At 27.5% G+C, this 17,531-nt stretch overlaps 1 protein-coding gene across 1 annotated transcript in view; it reads left to right on the forward strand.

Annotated features, from left to right (window-relative positions):
• LOC100203483 (casein kinase I) overlaps positions 1–17,531 on the forward strand; it is a 41,120-nt gene that overhangs the window by 20,942 nt on the left and 2,647 nt on the right. The window contains exon 6 of the mRNA XM_065816840.1: positions 10,443–10,613. Within this exon, the coding sequence (XP_065672912.1) occupies positions 10,443–10,613 (171 nt within the window). The remainder of the gene's footprint in view (positions 1–10,442; positions 10,614–17,531) is intronic.

Here is a 17,531-nt window from a genome sequence, read left to right on the forward strand (position 1 = left end):
TTAAAGGCCACGACTATTGTTACAAAATTACATTTTAAAGACCAAACACTGTTACAAAAAATAAAAAATGCTCATAAATAAACTCAAGCAAAGATATCTTTTTTCAAAATTAGAAAACTTCTGTTACAAAACAATGTGATAAGTATGCTTATTTTAACTTTAGCTTTAAAGGAAAGAGTATTACACATACCTTTAACAAAATAAAAATTAAAATGTGGAGTTACATAATTTTTTGTTAAATATACCTAATGAATTAGGAAAATTTAGGGAAATATATATATATATATATATATATATATATATATATATATATATATATATATATATATATATATATATATATATATATATATATATATATATATATATATATATATATATATATATATATATATATATATATATATTAGGGTGGTTCAAAAAAAACATTTTTAAAAATAGTCTGCTGCACTTAACTAAATGTGTTCTATATAATCCAAAAACACTTGGTTTAAAGTTTTTTTGAATAAAAAATTCTTTTAGGGGTGCCTGAAGACCTTTAAAAATTTGACAGGTCCCTAATATTTTGAAAAAAAAGTTTTTCTAAAGTATTTCAACCTGGTACTCAAAAGAAGCGAAATTATATAAAAACTTCAAAAGTAATAATCAATTCACATAAAAAACATGTATATGTATATGTATATATATTATCAGGGCTTGTGATGAAGAAAATCGCCAAGCGTGTTATATCGCGCTGGTAAAATTAGAATATGTTTTCATCGAGCGTGATTATGTGCGCTCAAAATAACGTCGGTGAGCGCGAACATAAAAATTGCTGAAGGCGATGCTCATAAAAAGCTTTTTATTTTTTTATTTCTTTTTTATTTGTTACATAATTCTTTCGTCAAAAAATGTTTGAATTAGAATCACACTCATAAAACTACTTCAACGAAGTAGATTTTTATACTTCCAAACTTCTTGTATATTGTCAGATCGCGATTTTATTTTTAACTATTTATGTTATAAAAAAATAATATCAAACAAAAACGCAACTTCTTATTGATTTAGTATTGAAGTATAATTTAGTGACTTAGTTTTGATTCGTTGTTTTGATATATGTATTTTAAAATGTTACGTTGTAAACTTAATTAACGGTTAATGGTTTTTATATTTCTTGATATTTTTTATTCAAATTAATTATTTAATTTTTTTCTAAAATTTCTTTTTTAAATTACGTTTTTTTTATCTTAAAAAAATAACACAAGAATTATTTGAAATAATAATAAATTAGAATAATAACTTTCCATTTAATAAATGTTGATGTCATTACTTTGTTTCCTTTTTGAATGCGATTGCGAACATTCTAAACAACAGAATCGTTTTAAATTTGAGTTAAAATAAATAATAGTTAATAAAAAAACCTATACTATAAACAAAAGCTAACTTTAAAAATTACTCTATTATTAATATTTATTTTTATTATAAACGATGTGTGGAATATTACAAACAATAAATCAAATAAATCTTACTTGATATTTTCACAAGATTAAAAATACTCTGCAGTTTCAATTTTCTTATAGTGGTTTTCTAATTTTCTATTCTTATTTTATTTGCGCATTTTTGAATTCACATTGTGTTTCCACGTGCACAATCCATTATTGAAATTAGTGACTATTAACGACTTCAAACTGCTCATTCATTACGTTAGTGCAAAAGAAATCGACGTAGTGCTTTTTATATTTTATATTAGTGCTTTGATAATAGAATATCTTTAATAAAAAATCTTTTTTAAATATTTTATGAATATAAAATAATAATCCCAAGCTATTGGACGAGCGTTATTTTATACGCTCGTTATAAGCTGAACGAGCGTTGTTTATCGCACCTAGAACGTTTGAAAATACCAATTACAGGCGCGTTTTACGAGCGGAGCGCGATCGCGCTCGCTTCATCACAAGCCCTGATATATACATACAGTATAATCCCGTTAACTTGACCCTGGATAAGTCGGACAAAGTTTCAGTTCCTCCTGAATTATCTATACATGCTATAAGCTTCACTTAACTCAGACATTCACTAAGTCGGACAAAATATATATACCTGTTCAGAATCCGAGTTAACGGGATTCTACTGTATGTATATATATACACACATATATATTATATACATGTGTGTATATATATAATTATATACATATAAGTGGTGGAACTTTAACAGCTTCCACTGCGAAACAATTGCAAATGTGTGTTTATATATATATATATATATATATATATATATATATATATATATATATATATATATATATATATATATATATATATATATATAAAATGGCAGAATCCTTTTAGTTTGAATTTTTTTTTTTAATCTTAAAATATTTACACTAAGAAGTTTGTAACTAAGACTCATAGATACATAATAAGATTTCTTTGAAATCTGTTTGTGTTTTTACGTTGATGTTCTAGTGTTATGTTGATTTTCTTATGTTATGTTAATGTTCTAGTGTTATGTTGATGTTAGTGTTGAATAATCGTAAGTATTTTTTTCGTTATTTAGATATTTTTAGAACTATGTTTTGCAGAGTAGGACTAAGTATTTTGTTGTAATTTAGGAGTAAATAAAGAACATCAAATATATAAATATAATAGTTCTTTTAATACTAACTAAGAAAACCTGTAATACAGGTCATTATTATTGACTGTGGTATCTAAATACGGGACATTATTATTGACTGTGGTATCTAAATGTTTGTAAATTTGTAAGGACATTTCTATAAATATAAATTGTAGTACCGCAACATGTACTTGTAGTAAGTTCAATATTTGTATCATTAATTGTTAAGATTTTTATTTTATTTTTAGATGTATTATTTTATTAATGGTTAAGACTTTAAAAATTCTCATAAAAATAGATTATTAGAGAGTATTATATTAATTTTTAGAGCAGTGTTAAAAATAGTCAGAATCTGATAAAAAAAGACACTAATTGCAAAAACAATTAGCTATTACACAAATTAGCAAGTTTGGTTTTATATTTTTTTATTAACTTCAATAATGGTGCATAAAATTGCACAAACAGATATTAAACTGTTACAGATATATCATTTCACTGATAAGAGTTTGTATTTATTACACTAGTAATAAATAAATAGTTTTAAAGAAATAACATAGTAATCACTATATTTAGTCTTTATTAGAATATATTGCATAAAAATATATTTTATATATTTTTAGTAGAAGGAACTTTCCTAAAAAACTTAAGCAAAATCTTATTTCTAGTTAGTTTTTGCCACAAAGTGATGTCACATACACAAAAAGTTTTGGCTTCAACAATTTATGAAAAAGTCGCACCTATCCCATTTAATGGTCTAATTAGACCACAACATTTTAAACAAAAAATCCGCTTTTTTCTAATATCTAAACGACCTTGCTAAGAAGAAGATGAGGTAATTTTAGAAATCATAAATTATCTAGAGAGAGGGAAAAATCTAAATTCAAAGTTTCAAGTTTAATTTGTTTTGTGTTTTTTCAATCTTGTCAATTTTTTTAAATACAATAACATAAATACAAAGTTCAAAGCAAAATAGCTTGAGCAAAAAAGACTTGTAATTATTAGAAAAGTTTTCTTATATTACACACGATCCTTTATAAAGTGAATTTTACATGTGTATATAAAATATGTGTTTATATATATTGTTTATATATAAGCGAAACTTTATTCCTATGCAGTAAAGCTGCGCTTATTTAGAGAACCCGCTTAAAAAGTGTTGATTGCAATCTGTATAAAAGTTTATAAAATGGTTTGTTTTTTAATTACATGCATAAATTCGATAGATCAGTGGTTTAATGCGCTGTCATTGGTACTGTTTTGTGAGGGTTTAAATCTGCCCCTTAACACAATATATTTTCAATTTTTTCAATCTGGCCATATATATTTATAGCAAAAAATAAATATAGCTAAAAAGACTTTTAATTGTTAAATAAATTTAATAATTTAATAAAATAAAGTTTTTTTCTGCTACAAGCTTTTTTTTTTTAAGTTAGATATTTGCATACACTTTCGTTGACATTTTCTTATAAAAAAGTACTGTGACTCTTTCTCGTCACTACCTTGGTTGCAATGGCTGCCAAGGGTTCCATGTCAAACAAGCTCGAATGGACACTAATACTATTAAGTTCGGCAATAACATATAATAGTTAATAGTACAAACAAACTTTGAGCAAAAAACAAAATTATTCTTACCTTGATTGCGAGAAATTAAATTTTGTTCTTTTAAACTGTTAGTTAATGATCCATAAAGTAAGTTTCCAATCATTAAAATTTACTAAAATAAAACCATTAGCAATATTAAATGTAATTACCCATATTCAAAACACCTGATTTGATTCTAGTTGCCTATTTTAAATTTTTTTTTTTTTTTTTAACAACTACTAATAATTAATAGTAAACAGTTCTTTAAAAGTAAAATATTAAGTTTCTGTTCATAAATTTAGATTTTAACTTTAGTTTGATAATGTTGGAGTATGGAGTATATACAAATGGAATTTTTGTAAAAAGATTCTATTGATCTAAAAACTAATGGTCTTAAAAATATTTACTTTGAACAAGGCTGTGTGTTGTGAGCATAAGAAAAGGAGACAACTTGACAGATGCTAACTCGGTTGCAATGAAGCATGAGCTTCCTAGTTAAATTTACTCTGTGGTACTCTGTGATAAGACCGCAAGAATATCTGGGAGCACCTTAATACCTTAAAAAATTTGCGTTTGGTTGTAAAAATGATATTCATGAGAGATCTGTAGTGAATGATAATAATGGTTAATGAGCTATTATCTCCATAAAAACACATCTCCATATAATGAGCTATTATCTCCATATAAACACATCTCCAGTTCCATAAACCAAAACTCATTTACTCGTGATTCGTATTTCAGCTAAGTTCCATCCTTTTACTTTATCTGTGCCTTTATGCTCTAAAAACTTTTATTTATATACTTTTTTGTTGTTGCAAAAAACATGAGGATGGGAGAATTCTCCTTCATCAAAAAAAATTAAGTAGAGTATTCATTAGCAGCCATTCGTTAATAATATTGCAACTATTATTAGTAGTAAACAACTTGTTTGAGTTAAAGTTTACCAGCCACTACAAGCCCCATGTTGTCGCAAAAGAAAAATCAGTTTAAGATTCCCTTTTTCTAAACGGTCAAAATGCGATGAATTTTTGTCAAAACTAGAGTATATAGTTGTGTCATCAAAAAGTAGCTACTTTAGTGCTACTGCTACTGCTACTTTAGAGATTATCAGGAAGATCATTAATATAGATGAAAAACAATGCAGGATGCAACTAGTAAGTGACCAGGGCCCCAGCTAAAAATAAGTCTTTTTACAAACCCGGTCTCGGCAAAGTTATCAGATTTAGCAAGGGTTAAAAGTCAGAGCTAGGAAAAAATTTATAATACTTTATATATTATAAATTTGTACATACATTTACTATTTATTAAATCCTGCCATTTATATATATTTTAACTATTTCATTTCCAACAAGGCTGCAAGCAATCACTATTAAGTTATGAGTTACTAGAAAACAAAAAATAGGATTAAAAAATATGGAAATGGTTAACTGAAGACTTAGTCTTCTGTTAACTATTGAAGTTGTAGGTTGTATGAGGGTGTATGAGGTTGGACAAGGAAAACATGACGATTAGTGAGAGTTTTGAGGTTTTGTTAATGTGCAAGAAAAAAAACAAGATAAATAACAAATTTTATAGCACGAAGGGACAGGTACAGTAAAAGGATGCAACTTTGCTGAATGACAAGCCAAGCAACAATAAGTTTTGGTTAATTGAACTTTAGATGATAGCTCGTTTGAGCAGCAACCATGATAGTATTTATAGAAAAAAGAAAGAGATGCAATCTTACAATGATGATAGAGTGGCTCAAGTTTGGCAGATAAAACAGGTCCAACTACTCTTACAATGTGCTTTTGGTGCTGTCTGAGAGTGAGAGGATTATTTGTCAATTTAGGAATGTTAACAATATTGTGATAATTGTTTGCAGTAAATAACTGAGTTTTTTGGAGTTAAAACCACAAGCCACTATGACACAGTCTCAAGCTGTTATAGAAAAGTGATCAGTGTAAAGATCTGCTGCTTGTTCTAAGCAACCAAAAAGTGAAGACTTTTTGTCAAGACAAGGGTTTAAAGGTGAGTTGTCAGCAAATAGAGCTACTTTAGATGTAAGATTGTCAGAAAGATCGTTATTGTAGGTAAGAAACAATACAAGAGCATATATAGAACATTATTTTTGTAACCATTCTCATTTCCAGTAACCCTTAAAGTTACTGGAAATGAAACCGAGGGGAGGCCTTTGAGAATGACTTAAATACTGTGGCTAGAAAAAAAATGACATCTCAAAACATTGATTATGTTTTGATTTTTTACTTATCTCAAGACCTTTATGTATAAAAAACTAGTAATAGAGAGAAGACTAATCAAAGGTTGGTCAATTTTGTTGAATCAATGGCGTCTAAAAGTTAAAACAATTAAAATTAAGATTTATCATTTTTTTAAAAATTGCAATAATAATGATTAAAAAATTTTTTTAATTATTATTGTTTATGTTTTTGTTTATGTTTTTTTATTGTTTTATAATATTTTTGAAACATGCGATGAGTATTACTAAATTGACTGAAAAATAGGCAAAGTTCATTCAATCACATTGATAGATCTTGTGTGATAGATCTTGATGTGCTTTCTAGAGTTTTTAAAAATTTTATATAAAGCCTTTATAACCTTTATAATTAAAAAAACTAGAGATTAAAAAAAAAAATAGAGAGAAGACTAATTATAGGTTAGTTGGAGAGGTCATTGTGCTTTCTAGAGTTTTTAAAATTCAGAACCATTTATTAAACACTTATTAATAGTTTAGCGAAAATTGAAGAGAAATCTAGAGAACACTTTTTTAAGACTATGATGGGAATTTTGTGTGAACCACAAGCTCTAGAAGAGTTTAATTGAGAATTGATTTGAGCATCAGAAGCCAAAGCGATTTGGATGTGTTCGTTAATCTGTTCAACTGTTTGGTTAATCTGTTCAACTGTTCAATTGGTTAATCTGTTCAACTGAAATTGCAGGAAGAATATGGCTATTAGATTCATTAGTCAAATTAGAGGAAAAGTTCTTTGCAAATAACTCTGATTTATTTTGGGGAGAAGTAATAAGATCACACCCATGAATTACAGATGAAATGTTAGACTAATTTTGTTTAACAACACTTTTTAACGAAGATTTTTCAAGTCTCTAGAACCTAACATCTAAGACAAGATTTAGTAAACTGAGAATAATGGAGCTTAACATTAGACCTTTTTACATTGACTCCTATAATAAAAAGACATTTGTTCTCGAGAGCGATGTTTTTTATACTCAAGAGCGATGTTTTTTATACTCAAGAGTGATGTTCTTGTAAAAAAGATGAAAAATATAATTATAAATTTGTATAGCAACTGCACATGAAGATTAAAAACGCGGAGTTGAAAGCTTGACATAAAACCAACCAGAAGGAATAAGAACTTAAATACCTGCTTGGATCCAGGAGGTTAGGAAAAAAGGCACAATTATGCATACATAACATGGATATATATGGATATAAACATGTTTGCAACTTATTTAGATACTGGCTCAACTTGTTTCTCCACGCAGCGGCCTTGTTCGTCAAGGTTCGTGTAGAGTTGAGAGAGGGTTATAATCACAGGTAGCCTCCTCATCTGTAGTGGCCTTCTAGGCCTTGGGGAGGTGAATTATTAAAAAAAAAAAAAAATTTATTTGCATATTTATATAAACTTTTTTATTTATATGGTGTAGTATTTGCCAAGAGAAGATGATGATCAGATGGATGTGTGGACTTTAACAAGACAAGAAAAGAAGCCATAAATTTAGAGTGGTTTTAGAAAAAACATTGTATCAAACAATGTTTTTCAGAGAATGCTAAATTAATTTGGGTATCAACATGTAGAGAGGTTGTGTTTGGAGAAAATGGTTGAGGTAGAAGTAAGATAACTTATAGATGATGCATTACGTATGGTATGAACATAGTTAAGGTTTACAAGATGCTTTAGTTAAGGAAAGAAGGTGCTCAAGCTCTATTTATATTGGAGAAACAGCATAAAAGGGAAAGGCTAAAGCTTGATGTTGATGATGATGATGATTAAACATAACATGAATTTCGGATAAAAATGTATAAATTAGGATGTATATCTATTTATGCATCTCCAGTCACAAACCCGTCCCTGGCTGTTTTTAATCAGCCTCAGCCCCAGTCAAATTATAATCCCAGTTGTTTACTAGATGGAAAAAAGGATGGAACCTTGTGGTAGTTTACCACAATGTTCCATTCTTTTATAATGGAATGATTTAATAACCACATTTAAATACCACATTCCTTTAATAATGGAATGGTTCAATAACTTTAAAAACTTTTCCAAATACGCAATATAAGGCGAGTATACAGAGAAAACATTTCAAATTTTGTCAAAGATCTTAAGGTTTTACATGTCAATTGCAATAGACCTAGCTTCGCCACTTCTGTTTGTTGTCATGGTTAATGAGTCTGCATTAGAATACGAGAATTGATATCATTGGTTGTCACACAGTTGTTACACTTAAGATTTAAAAAAAAATTAAAAGTTTGCTATTTAAAGATTTAAAAAATTTGTTAATTTTTAATATGGTGTATTTATGAAAGCTTTAAAAATTACAAATCTCCTTTTTCAGCAGACTTATAAGCAAGATTCAGTTAAGCACTATTAAATAGCCTAGAGAATAATGATGAGAGTTCTGGAGAACACTTATGGACACTATATGTGTCCATATTATTTTACTTATGGACACTATATGTGTCCATATTATTTTACTTATGGACACTATATGTGTCCATATTATTTTACTTATGGACACTATATGTGTCCATATTATTTTACTTATGAACACTATATGTGACAGGAGTGCTATAGAAGAATTTAGTTTTTTTTTTTCTCAATTTAAGTTCTTCTTTAGCAACGGAAGCAGGAATATGAGAAATAGCTTTAGCAACGGAAGCTTTAGCCATGGAAGCAATGGAAGCTTTAGCAATGGAAGCAGTAGTGATTTGCATGTCTATTAGTGGAGTAACCTGCAGAAATCTACTCATTAAGATGAATGTTTAAAAAATGTTTTTTTTTTTAATTAACAAATTTAAAATTACTATATTCTATCCTTTATAATCAGTTTTCAGAGTTTCTTAAAAAATTTTTTATTTATTTATTAGAAGAAGTGCTTAATGTCTCGACTCCAAGAAATCTTTTGGGAGAATGATAGTGGTTACTGGGATATAAATCCCAAAATAATCTGCAGAAGAAAATCTGATTTCAAATTTTGCATAAGATCTCATTAAAAAGCTTCAAATCAGTTTTATTTTTAACCAATCCATAATTATTGTTAGGTCTGTTAAATAGTAGATAAAGTATAACAGAATAGTGAAATGAATTATATAATAAGAAGAAATGAATTATATAATAAATTAAAGGCCTGTTATAGAATAGAAAAATTATTTTAAAGTTTTTTGTTTTAAAAAAAGTATATAGCTGTGTTTCTTTAAAAATAATCAAACATGAACTTTCTGTAAAGCATAAATTTATAAATGATAAAATTCCAATATATAGCTTCAGCTTTAATTTTTAAAATAATTATTTGCATGGATACCATAAATTGAAAAGGAAACCTGTTTGCTTCATGAGTCTCTAAAAGAGCAGACATTAACATTCTCTGATTGCTTGGAGGGCGCATTTGAGCTTGAAAAGAATCTCACTTCTGCTTCAGCATGGGGCTCATATTGCTTTCCTGATTCATATAATTTTCAATCTTTTAAGTCATCTGTCAATCATTATCTTGCTCTACAATCTTCATCTTTTCTCTTCCAGTAACTTCCAACTCTAATTAGTGGTTGCTTGCAGCCTTGTTGAGAGTGAAGATGTTTAAAAAAAAAAAAAATTAACCAACTTCATGGTTCAACAAATCAACTAATTCTGAATCAATAAAATGCTTGAGGAAGGAAAGATACCTTTACTTTACAGCAGCTGCAGCAGAAATTTAATGTGATATGATAAAACTACAAAATATGTTTAATGTGATTTGATAAAACTATGAAATATAATTAATGTGATATGATAAAACTACAAAATATAATTAGTTTGATATGATAAAGCTACAAAATATAATTAATGTGATATGATAAAACTACAAAATATAATTAATGTGATATGATAAAACTATGGATTGTAATTAATGTGATATGATAAAATGACATCTGATGCACACTGCATCAGATGTCATTTTATCATATCACATCAAAACTATAACTTGTGTATAACTTATACACAAACCTATAACTTGTCTATAAATTTTGATTTTTTTTTCTACAAAATTTTTAGAACAGAGTCGCCGTGATGATTTGGAAGCCCTTGGACATATGTTTATGTATTTTTTAAGGGGCAGTTTACCATGGCAGGGTTTGAAAGCTGATACCCTAAAAGAGCGTTACCAAAAGATTGGAGATACTAAAAGATCAACTCCAATTGAGGTTTTGTGTGAAAACTTTCCAGGTATTTGTTCTACTCAAATTTATTCTACTCAAAATTATTTCTTAAATGTTTTATTTAAAAAAACCTCAATAGGGTTGGAGTTCTACTCTATATTAGGGGTGCACCAATACCTACATTTGGCTGATACCGATGCCAATTGGTACAAGTCAATACCGATGCATCGGATCTAAATTAGAATTTTTACTCTTTTCCTTTTTACTAATAGGTAAATTAGGATTTTTTCAAATATGATGTTAATGGTCAATTTTAATGTTTGCTTATTTGCAAAAGTTTGCTTAATTTTAATGCTTGCTTATTTGCTAAAAATTTTTTAATGCTTAATTGCTTTGCTCAATGTTGATTTATTTTGTATTTAATTTTATTAATAATTTTAAGACCTAGAATATAGTTAAAAATTTATATACATTCCTTGGAATTAAGGTCGGCATTTGGCAACGCCGACCTAACTGCCGACCTAGAAGTGTTTGAGGTTGGCAATTTTTTGCTGACCTCGTTTGTATGTTTTATGGTAAGACCTTTGTATTAAATTTTATTTGCCAACTTGATGCCGACCGCTAAAAGAATGAGGTTGGCAAATAATTGCCGACCTTTATTTTCCCTAATTCCAAGGGTTGTATGTATGTATGTATATATATATATATATATATATATATATATATATATATATATATATATATATATATATATATATATATATATATATATATATATATATATATATATATATATACTAGGGTGGTTCAAAAAACACTTAACTAAATGTGTTCTATATAATACAAAAACACTAGGTTTAAAGTTTTTTTGAATAAAAAATATTTTTAGGGGTGCCTCAAGACCTTTAAAAATTTGATAGGTCCGTAATATTTTGAAAAAAAAGGTTTTTCTAAAGTATGTCAACCTGGTACTCAAAAGAAGTGAAATTATATAAAAACTTCAAAAATTATAATCAATTTGCATAAAAAACATTTTTAAAAAAATTATTTAAAAAAAACTTAAAAAGGTTGACTTTTTTTGTTTCATCTCAAAAACAATAGTTCTTAGGCGATTATATCTGAAAAAAATATTTTTATGTAAATTGATTATTATATTTAAAGTTTTTATATAATTTCGCTTCTTTTGGTTACCAGGATGACATACTTTAGAAAAACTTTTTTTTTCAAAATATTAGGGAGCTGTCAAATTTTTAAGGGTCTTGAGGCACCCCTAAAAATATTTTTCATTAAAAAAAATTTTAAACCTAGTGTTTTTGTATCATATAGAACACATTTAGTTAAGTGCAGCAGACTATTTTTAAAAAAGTTGTTTTTGAACCACCCTAATATATATGCTATATATATATATATATATATATATATATATATATATATATATATATATATATATATATATATATATATATATATATATATGCTAATCACCTAAAAATTTTAACATTATTAAATATAAAAATGATACCGAGTTAATAATAATAAATAACAGCAAGGACAACTGTTTTTAAATCAGTTGTGGAGTGCAATAACAGTAGATATTGCACTGTATCAGCTTTCGACTAAATAGGTGTTTACTATTATGTTGTAGTTTTTAATTTTTGTTTCAATACAAAGTTTTTGCAAATCTCTGAATTTTCAAGTTAACTTTTGAATAGATTTATTAACTCAGCTTCTATTATATCATTCGACAGATTATTCCATGTGTGGACTATACCATTTGCAAAAAAATTGTATCTACAGTATCAGACAAAACACCGTGGATAAACTCAAATTTAGAACGAAAACTTTTATCAAAAACTAAAAAAAACAAGTAAAACAATTTTACATATTAATTTTTAGATTATTATTTTCTTAACAAAATTTAAAACATTTGAATTATACTAAGAATCACAAAAAAAATTTAGAACACATTTTTCTCAACAAACTACATTTTTCCTTGGACAAAACAAGGTAAACTAATCAAAACGATGCTTTTTTTATATAATTTCATTGTCTTTATTCAATTTACCGTATTCTTTTGTTTAAACTTTTATCATAACATTACTCTAAAATAATAAAATAGATTTTGGAATGTCTGACCAATTACTTTTTCAATTTAACTAAAAATAGATTAAACTTGTGATATATGGCGTATATTGCAACTTAAAATGGCTTACGACAAATTAGGAAGTGTTTTACATGAAAATTTTATAAAAGGTTTTAAAAGCGGAAAATGTCAAGCTGAAATTTGTGGAAAATATAATTTAGCTAAATCAAATGTTAGCAAAACTGTCAAATCATTTGGATCTCGTGACTACTATAAAACAAACCATCGGGGCGGACGTCCGAGAAAAACATCACAAATATTAAGTTAATTTCTAGAAAATAATAGACAATAAGTTTAAGTGTGCAAATGTGAAGACCAGTGAGGAATTATTTGAACAAATTGAGAAGGCCTGGCGAGAGATTGATATGAGAATTGTTGACTCATTAATTGAGTCTCAAAGAATGAAAGTAGTAATTAAAAGAAAAGGAGGTCCTACCAAATATTAAGTTAATTTTTGAAGTTTTTTGAAAAATAATATGTTAATTTTTGAAATTTTTTGAATTTTCAGTCGATTATTTGAATGTCCACCTTGTTTTGTCCAAAGAAAATGTAGTTAGGGAAAATGTGTTAAAACTTTTTTAGTGATTTTTAGTATGATATAAAAGTTTTAAATTTTGTTAACAACATAATAAACTACATAAAAAATAATATGTTCAATTGTTTTACTAATTTTTTTTTAGTTTTTGATCAACTTTTGTTCTAAATTTGAGTTTGTCCACCATGTTTTGTCCGATACTGTATGAGCATTTTTGCAGAATAGCTTTTTCAATTTAAATTTGTGTTGTCTCAGACAAAAACCCTCTTGTGACTCGGTGTAATTGTACTGGGAAACTCAATTGATTTTATTGTAGCCATATTGAGTTTTATATTGCTGGATTAAATCAACACGTATTCAACACTCTTCTAGAGTTGTTAGTTGCATGACCTCTAACCTTCTTTCATATGGTAATTTCTTCAACGCCGGTGCTCTCTTAGTGGCTCTTCTTTGGACTTTTTCAATTTTATCGATGTCTTGTCTTAAGTAAGAATAACAAGCTTGATTAGCAAATTCCAGATGTGGACGAACGAAAGTTGTATATAAGTTTTTTTTCCTAGCATCATATTTGCTTTACCAACAGCTGAGTTAACTTGAATTTGCCATTTAAGATCTGATAATATTAATATGCCTAAGTCTCTTTCATCTTATGTACTAGATATGGTATGGTAGTGTCCGGTTTCAATATCATGCATTATATACACTATTATTTTTGCCCATATGTATAACCTTACATTTTTCATAATTCAATTTTGTTAACCAGGTGGAGGACCATGCCATGATTTTGTCTATATCTAATTGTAATTTCTCATTGTCACATGCATTCTTTATGATGTTTATGATTTTACTATTGTTGGCATATAGTTTTATCTTTTTATTGACCTGATCCGGTAGATCGTTGATAATTAGGAACAGTAACGGTCTTAAAACTGATCCCTGTGCCATGCCACTGACAACTGGTAACCATTTTGATGTACAATCTCCGAGAACAACTCTCTGTTTCTATTGCTGAAAAACTCTTCAATCCAATTCAGAACATTGCCAACAATACCATATGATTTTAATTTTTTGATCAAACATAATTGTGGCACTTTATCAAAGGCTTGGGCAAAATCCAGATACAGCATATCGATTGAATAACCAGCTTCTAAAGTATTTGTTTTGATATCTAAAGTTTCTAATAAGTTAGTTACACAGCTTTTATTTTTTACAAATCTGTGCTGATAAACCATTTGTTATTAGATAATCAAAAATTTCATCTTTAATCAGTGATTCCAAAATTTTACATGGGAGCGATGTTAGTGAAATTAGTCAATAATTTGATGCATTGGATTTATCACTCTTTTTAAATAATGGTGAGATATTTGCTGATTTTCATAAATCGGGTTGCTTTTGTTTCATCAATGATTTTTTGTATATCAAAAGCAGAGGTTCACTAATAGTATGGCATTTATTCAAGATGTATGGACTAACTCTATCCAACCGATTTATTGATATCTGATTGTTTTAATTTTTTCTCAATTGAATCATGCGTGATTACATTATCTATATCTAATTGTAAAGTTTTATCAGTTGTTGATATAAAACTGGTGTGTTACCTTTATCTTCATGAACAAAAACTTTGAAATTATTAAAGTTGAAATTATTATTTAATATGTCAGTTGTCTAAAGAAATTTAGGACATAAAAGACAAAATGTTTCATTGTCTTTATTCAATTTACCGTATTCTTTTGTTTAAACTTTTATCATAACATTACTCTAAAATAATAAAATAGATTTTGGAATGTCTGACCAATTACTTTTTCAATTTAACTAAAAATAGATTAAACTTGTGATATATGGCGTATATTGCAACTTAAAATGGCTTACGACAAATTAGGAAGTGTTTTACATGAAAATTTTATAAAAGGTTTTAAAAGCGGAAAATGTCAAGCTGAAATTTGTGGAAAATATAATATAGCTAAATCAAATGTTAGCAAAACTGTCAAATCATTTGGATCTCGTGACTACTATAAAACAAACCATCGGGGCGGACGTCCGAGAAAAACATCACAAATATTAAGTTAATTTCTAGAAAATAATAGACAATAAGTTTAAGTGTGCAAATGTGAAGACCAGTGAGGAATTATTTGAACAAATTGAGAAGGCCTGGCGAGAGATTGATATGAGAATTGTTGACTCATTAATTGAGTCTCAAAGAATGAAAGTAGTAATTAAAAGAAAAGGAGGTCCTACCAAATATTAAGTTAATTTTTGAAGTTTTTTGAAAAATAATATGTTAATTTTTGAAATTTTTTGAATTTTCAGTCGATTATTTGAATGTCCACCTTGTTTTGTCCAAAACAAGGTGGACATAAAAGACAAAATGTTTACACCCTTAATTAAGTGGAAAATTGTAAAAAAATGCAATCCTTAAAACGCTTCGTCAAAAACTTGCAATCTTTGCTTATACGAAAAATTCCTTATTTTAACATATAAAGGTGATAACTTTTTAAATAAATAAAATGAATTGATTTCGAAAAGCAGGCACAACAATAAATTCCTCTCATCTTTTTTTGACACCAGTGATTAGCTAATATTTTGTTTTTTCTTTGGTTGCCATCAAGTATGTCTTAGCGACGTAAAGATCTCACTACACAGTATTTTTTAATTTTTAGCGGGGTTTTTTATTTTGTATTCAATGGCTGGCATGATTGCCGTATATAGACATGAAACTTAAAGTACCATAAAAAAAGTTGTTTTTTCTTTGTTAATATATATATATATATATATATATATATATATATATATATATATATATATATATATATATATAAGGCTGTTTAGAAAATCACTTTACAAAAACTTTTTTTTAATGTTAGATAAATAAAAGTTTTTGTTAAGTGATTTTCTACTAATTTACAATTGCTCTGTTCTTTTAAGAACATTGAGTACTCTATTTTGTAAAATGAATTTTAAAGTTGTTTAAATATATATATATATAACGGGTGATTACTAAAAATCTGGACAAAATTGCTTACATCATATTTCTATATGCAACTAATACTTTTTTTCTCAAACAGTTTTTAAAATGTTGCAAATTTATACTTCTTTTGAAATATATTTAACTTTTATATAAGTATTTTAAATTTAGTATTAAAAATGACGTCAAACGAAGAGCTCCAGAGAAAACGTGTGTACTAGTTTTATCAAGAAAATTCAGATAAACCTAAATCATTCATTTTGAAGCAGAAAACTTATCAAGATCGACTATATATGGAATTATTAAACGTGTAGAAGAAGATAAACCATTTGAAAGGCAAACTGGTAGTGGTAGAAAGCCGAAAATAATGACTAAGCGCGCCATCAGTCAACTTACCAAGCTTTTTGACCATAAATGTGGCATTTCTCAGCGTATAGCTTCAAAAAAGTTCAAATGTTCTCAGTCGCTTATTTCTAAGACAAACCAAAAACATCAATAAAACCAAACATCAATATATATATAAATAAAACCAAACCAAACCATCAATATATATATAAATAAAACCAATATATAAATAAAACCAAACATCAAGAAAACCAAAACATCAATAAAAAAAAGAAAACAAATGAAGATTTCAAGTCGAACTGAGAGCCAGAGAGCAAAAAATCGACGTTTGTGTGGTCAACTTTATAAAAATTATAAAGATTTTATTTGGGTTCTTGATGACGAGTCTTATTTTACTCTATCGAACAGCCAAGTTAATGGTAATGATAATTTCTATTCAAGTAACGTCGAATTAACACCAAACAATGTTAAATTCAAAGAAAAAAGAAATTTGAAGAAAAATTATTGGTTTATGTGGTCATTTCGCCTTTTGGCCTATCAACTCCATACATTGTACAGTCTGGAACAGCTATTAACCAGTATATTTATGTTGATGAATGTTTGACTAAAAAACTATTACCACACATCAAACAGCTTCCAAAAAATACCAAATACATATTCTGGCCTGATCTAGCAAGTGCCCATTACTCAAACAAAGCTGTTAAGTTTTTGAATGAAAATGGTATAAAGTTTGTAACAAAAAGTGAAAACCTTCCAAATATGCCTGAATGTCGTTGTATTGAAGATTTTTGGTCTTGTATCAAAGGAGATGTTTACAAAAATGGTTGACTGGCAGAGAATTTGGATCAATTAAGCTCTAGAATAATTTACTGTTTTAAGAAATTTGACAAAGAGCTGGTACAACTCTTGGCAAAGTCTACTAGCAGAAGACTCAACACAATAACAAGACAAGGTCTTGTTGAACCAAGATAAACGTTTTTATTAAAATTAGAATAAATTT

The sequence above is a fragment of the Hydra vulgaris genome, chromosome 13 (assembly GCF_038396675.1).
Source record: "Hydra vulgaris chromosome 13, alternate assembly HydraT2T_AEP".
In the NCBI taxonomy this organism is placed as follows: Eukaryota; Metazoa; Cnidaria; class Hydrozoa; order Anthoathecata; family Hydridae; genus Hydra; species Hydra vulgaris.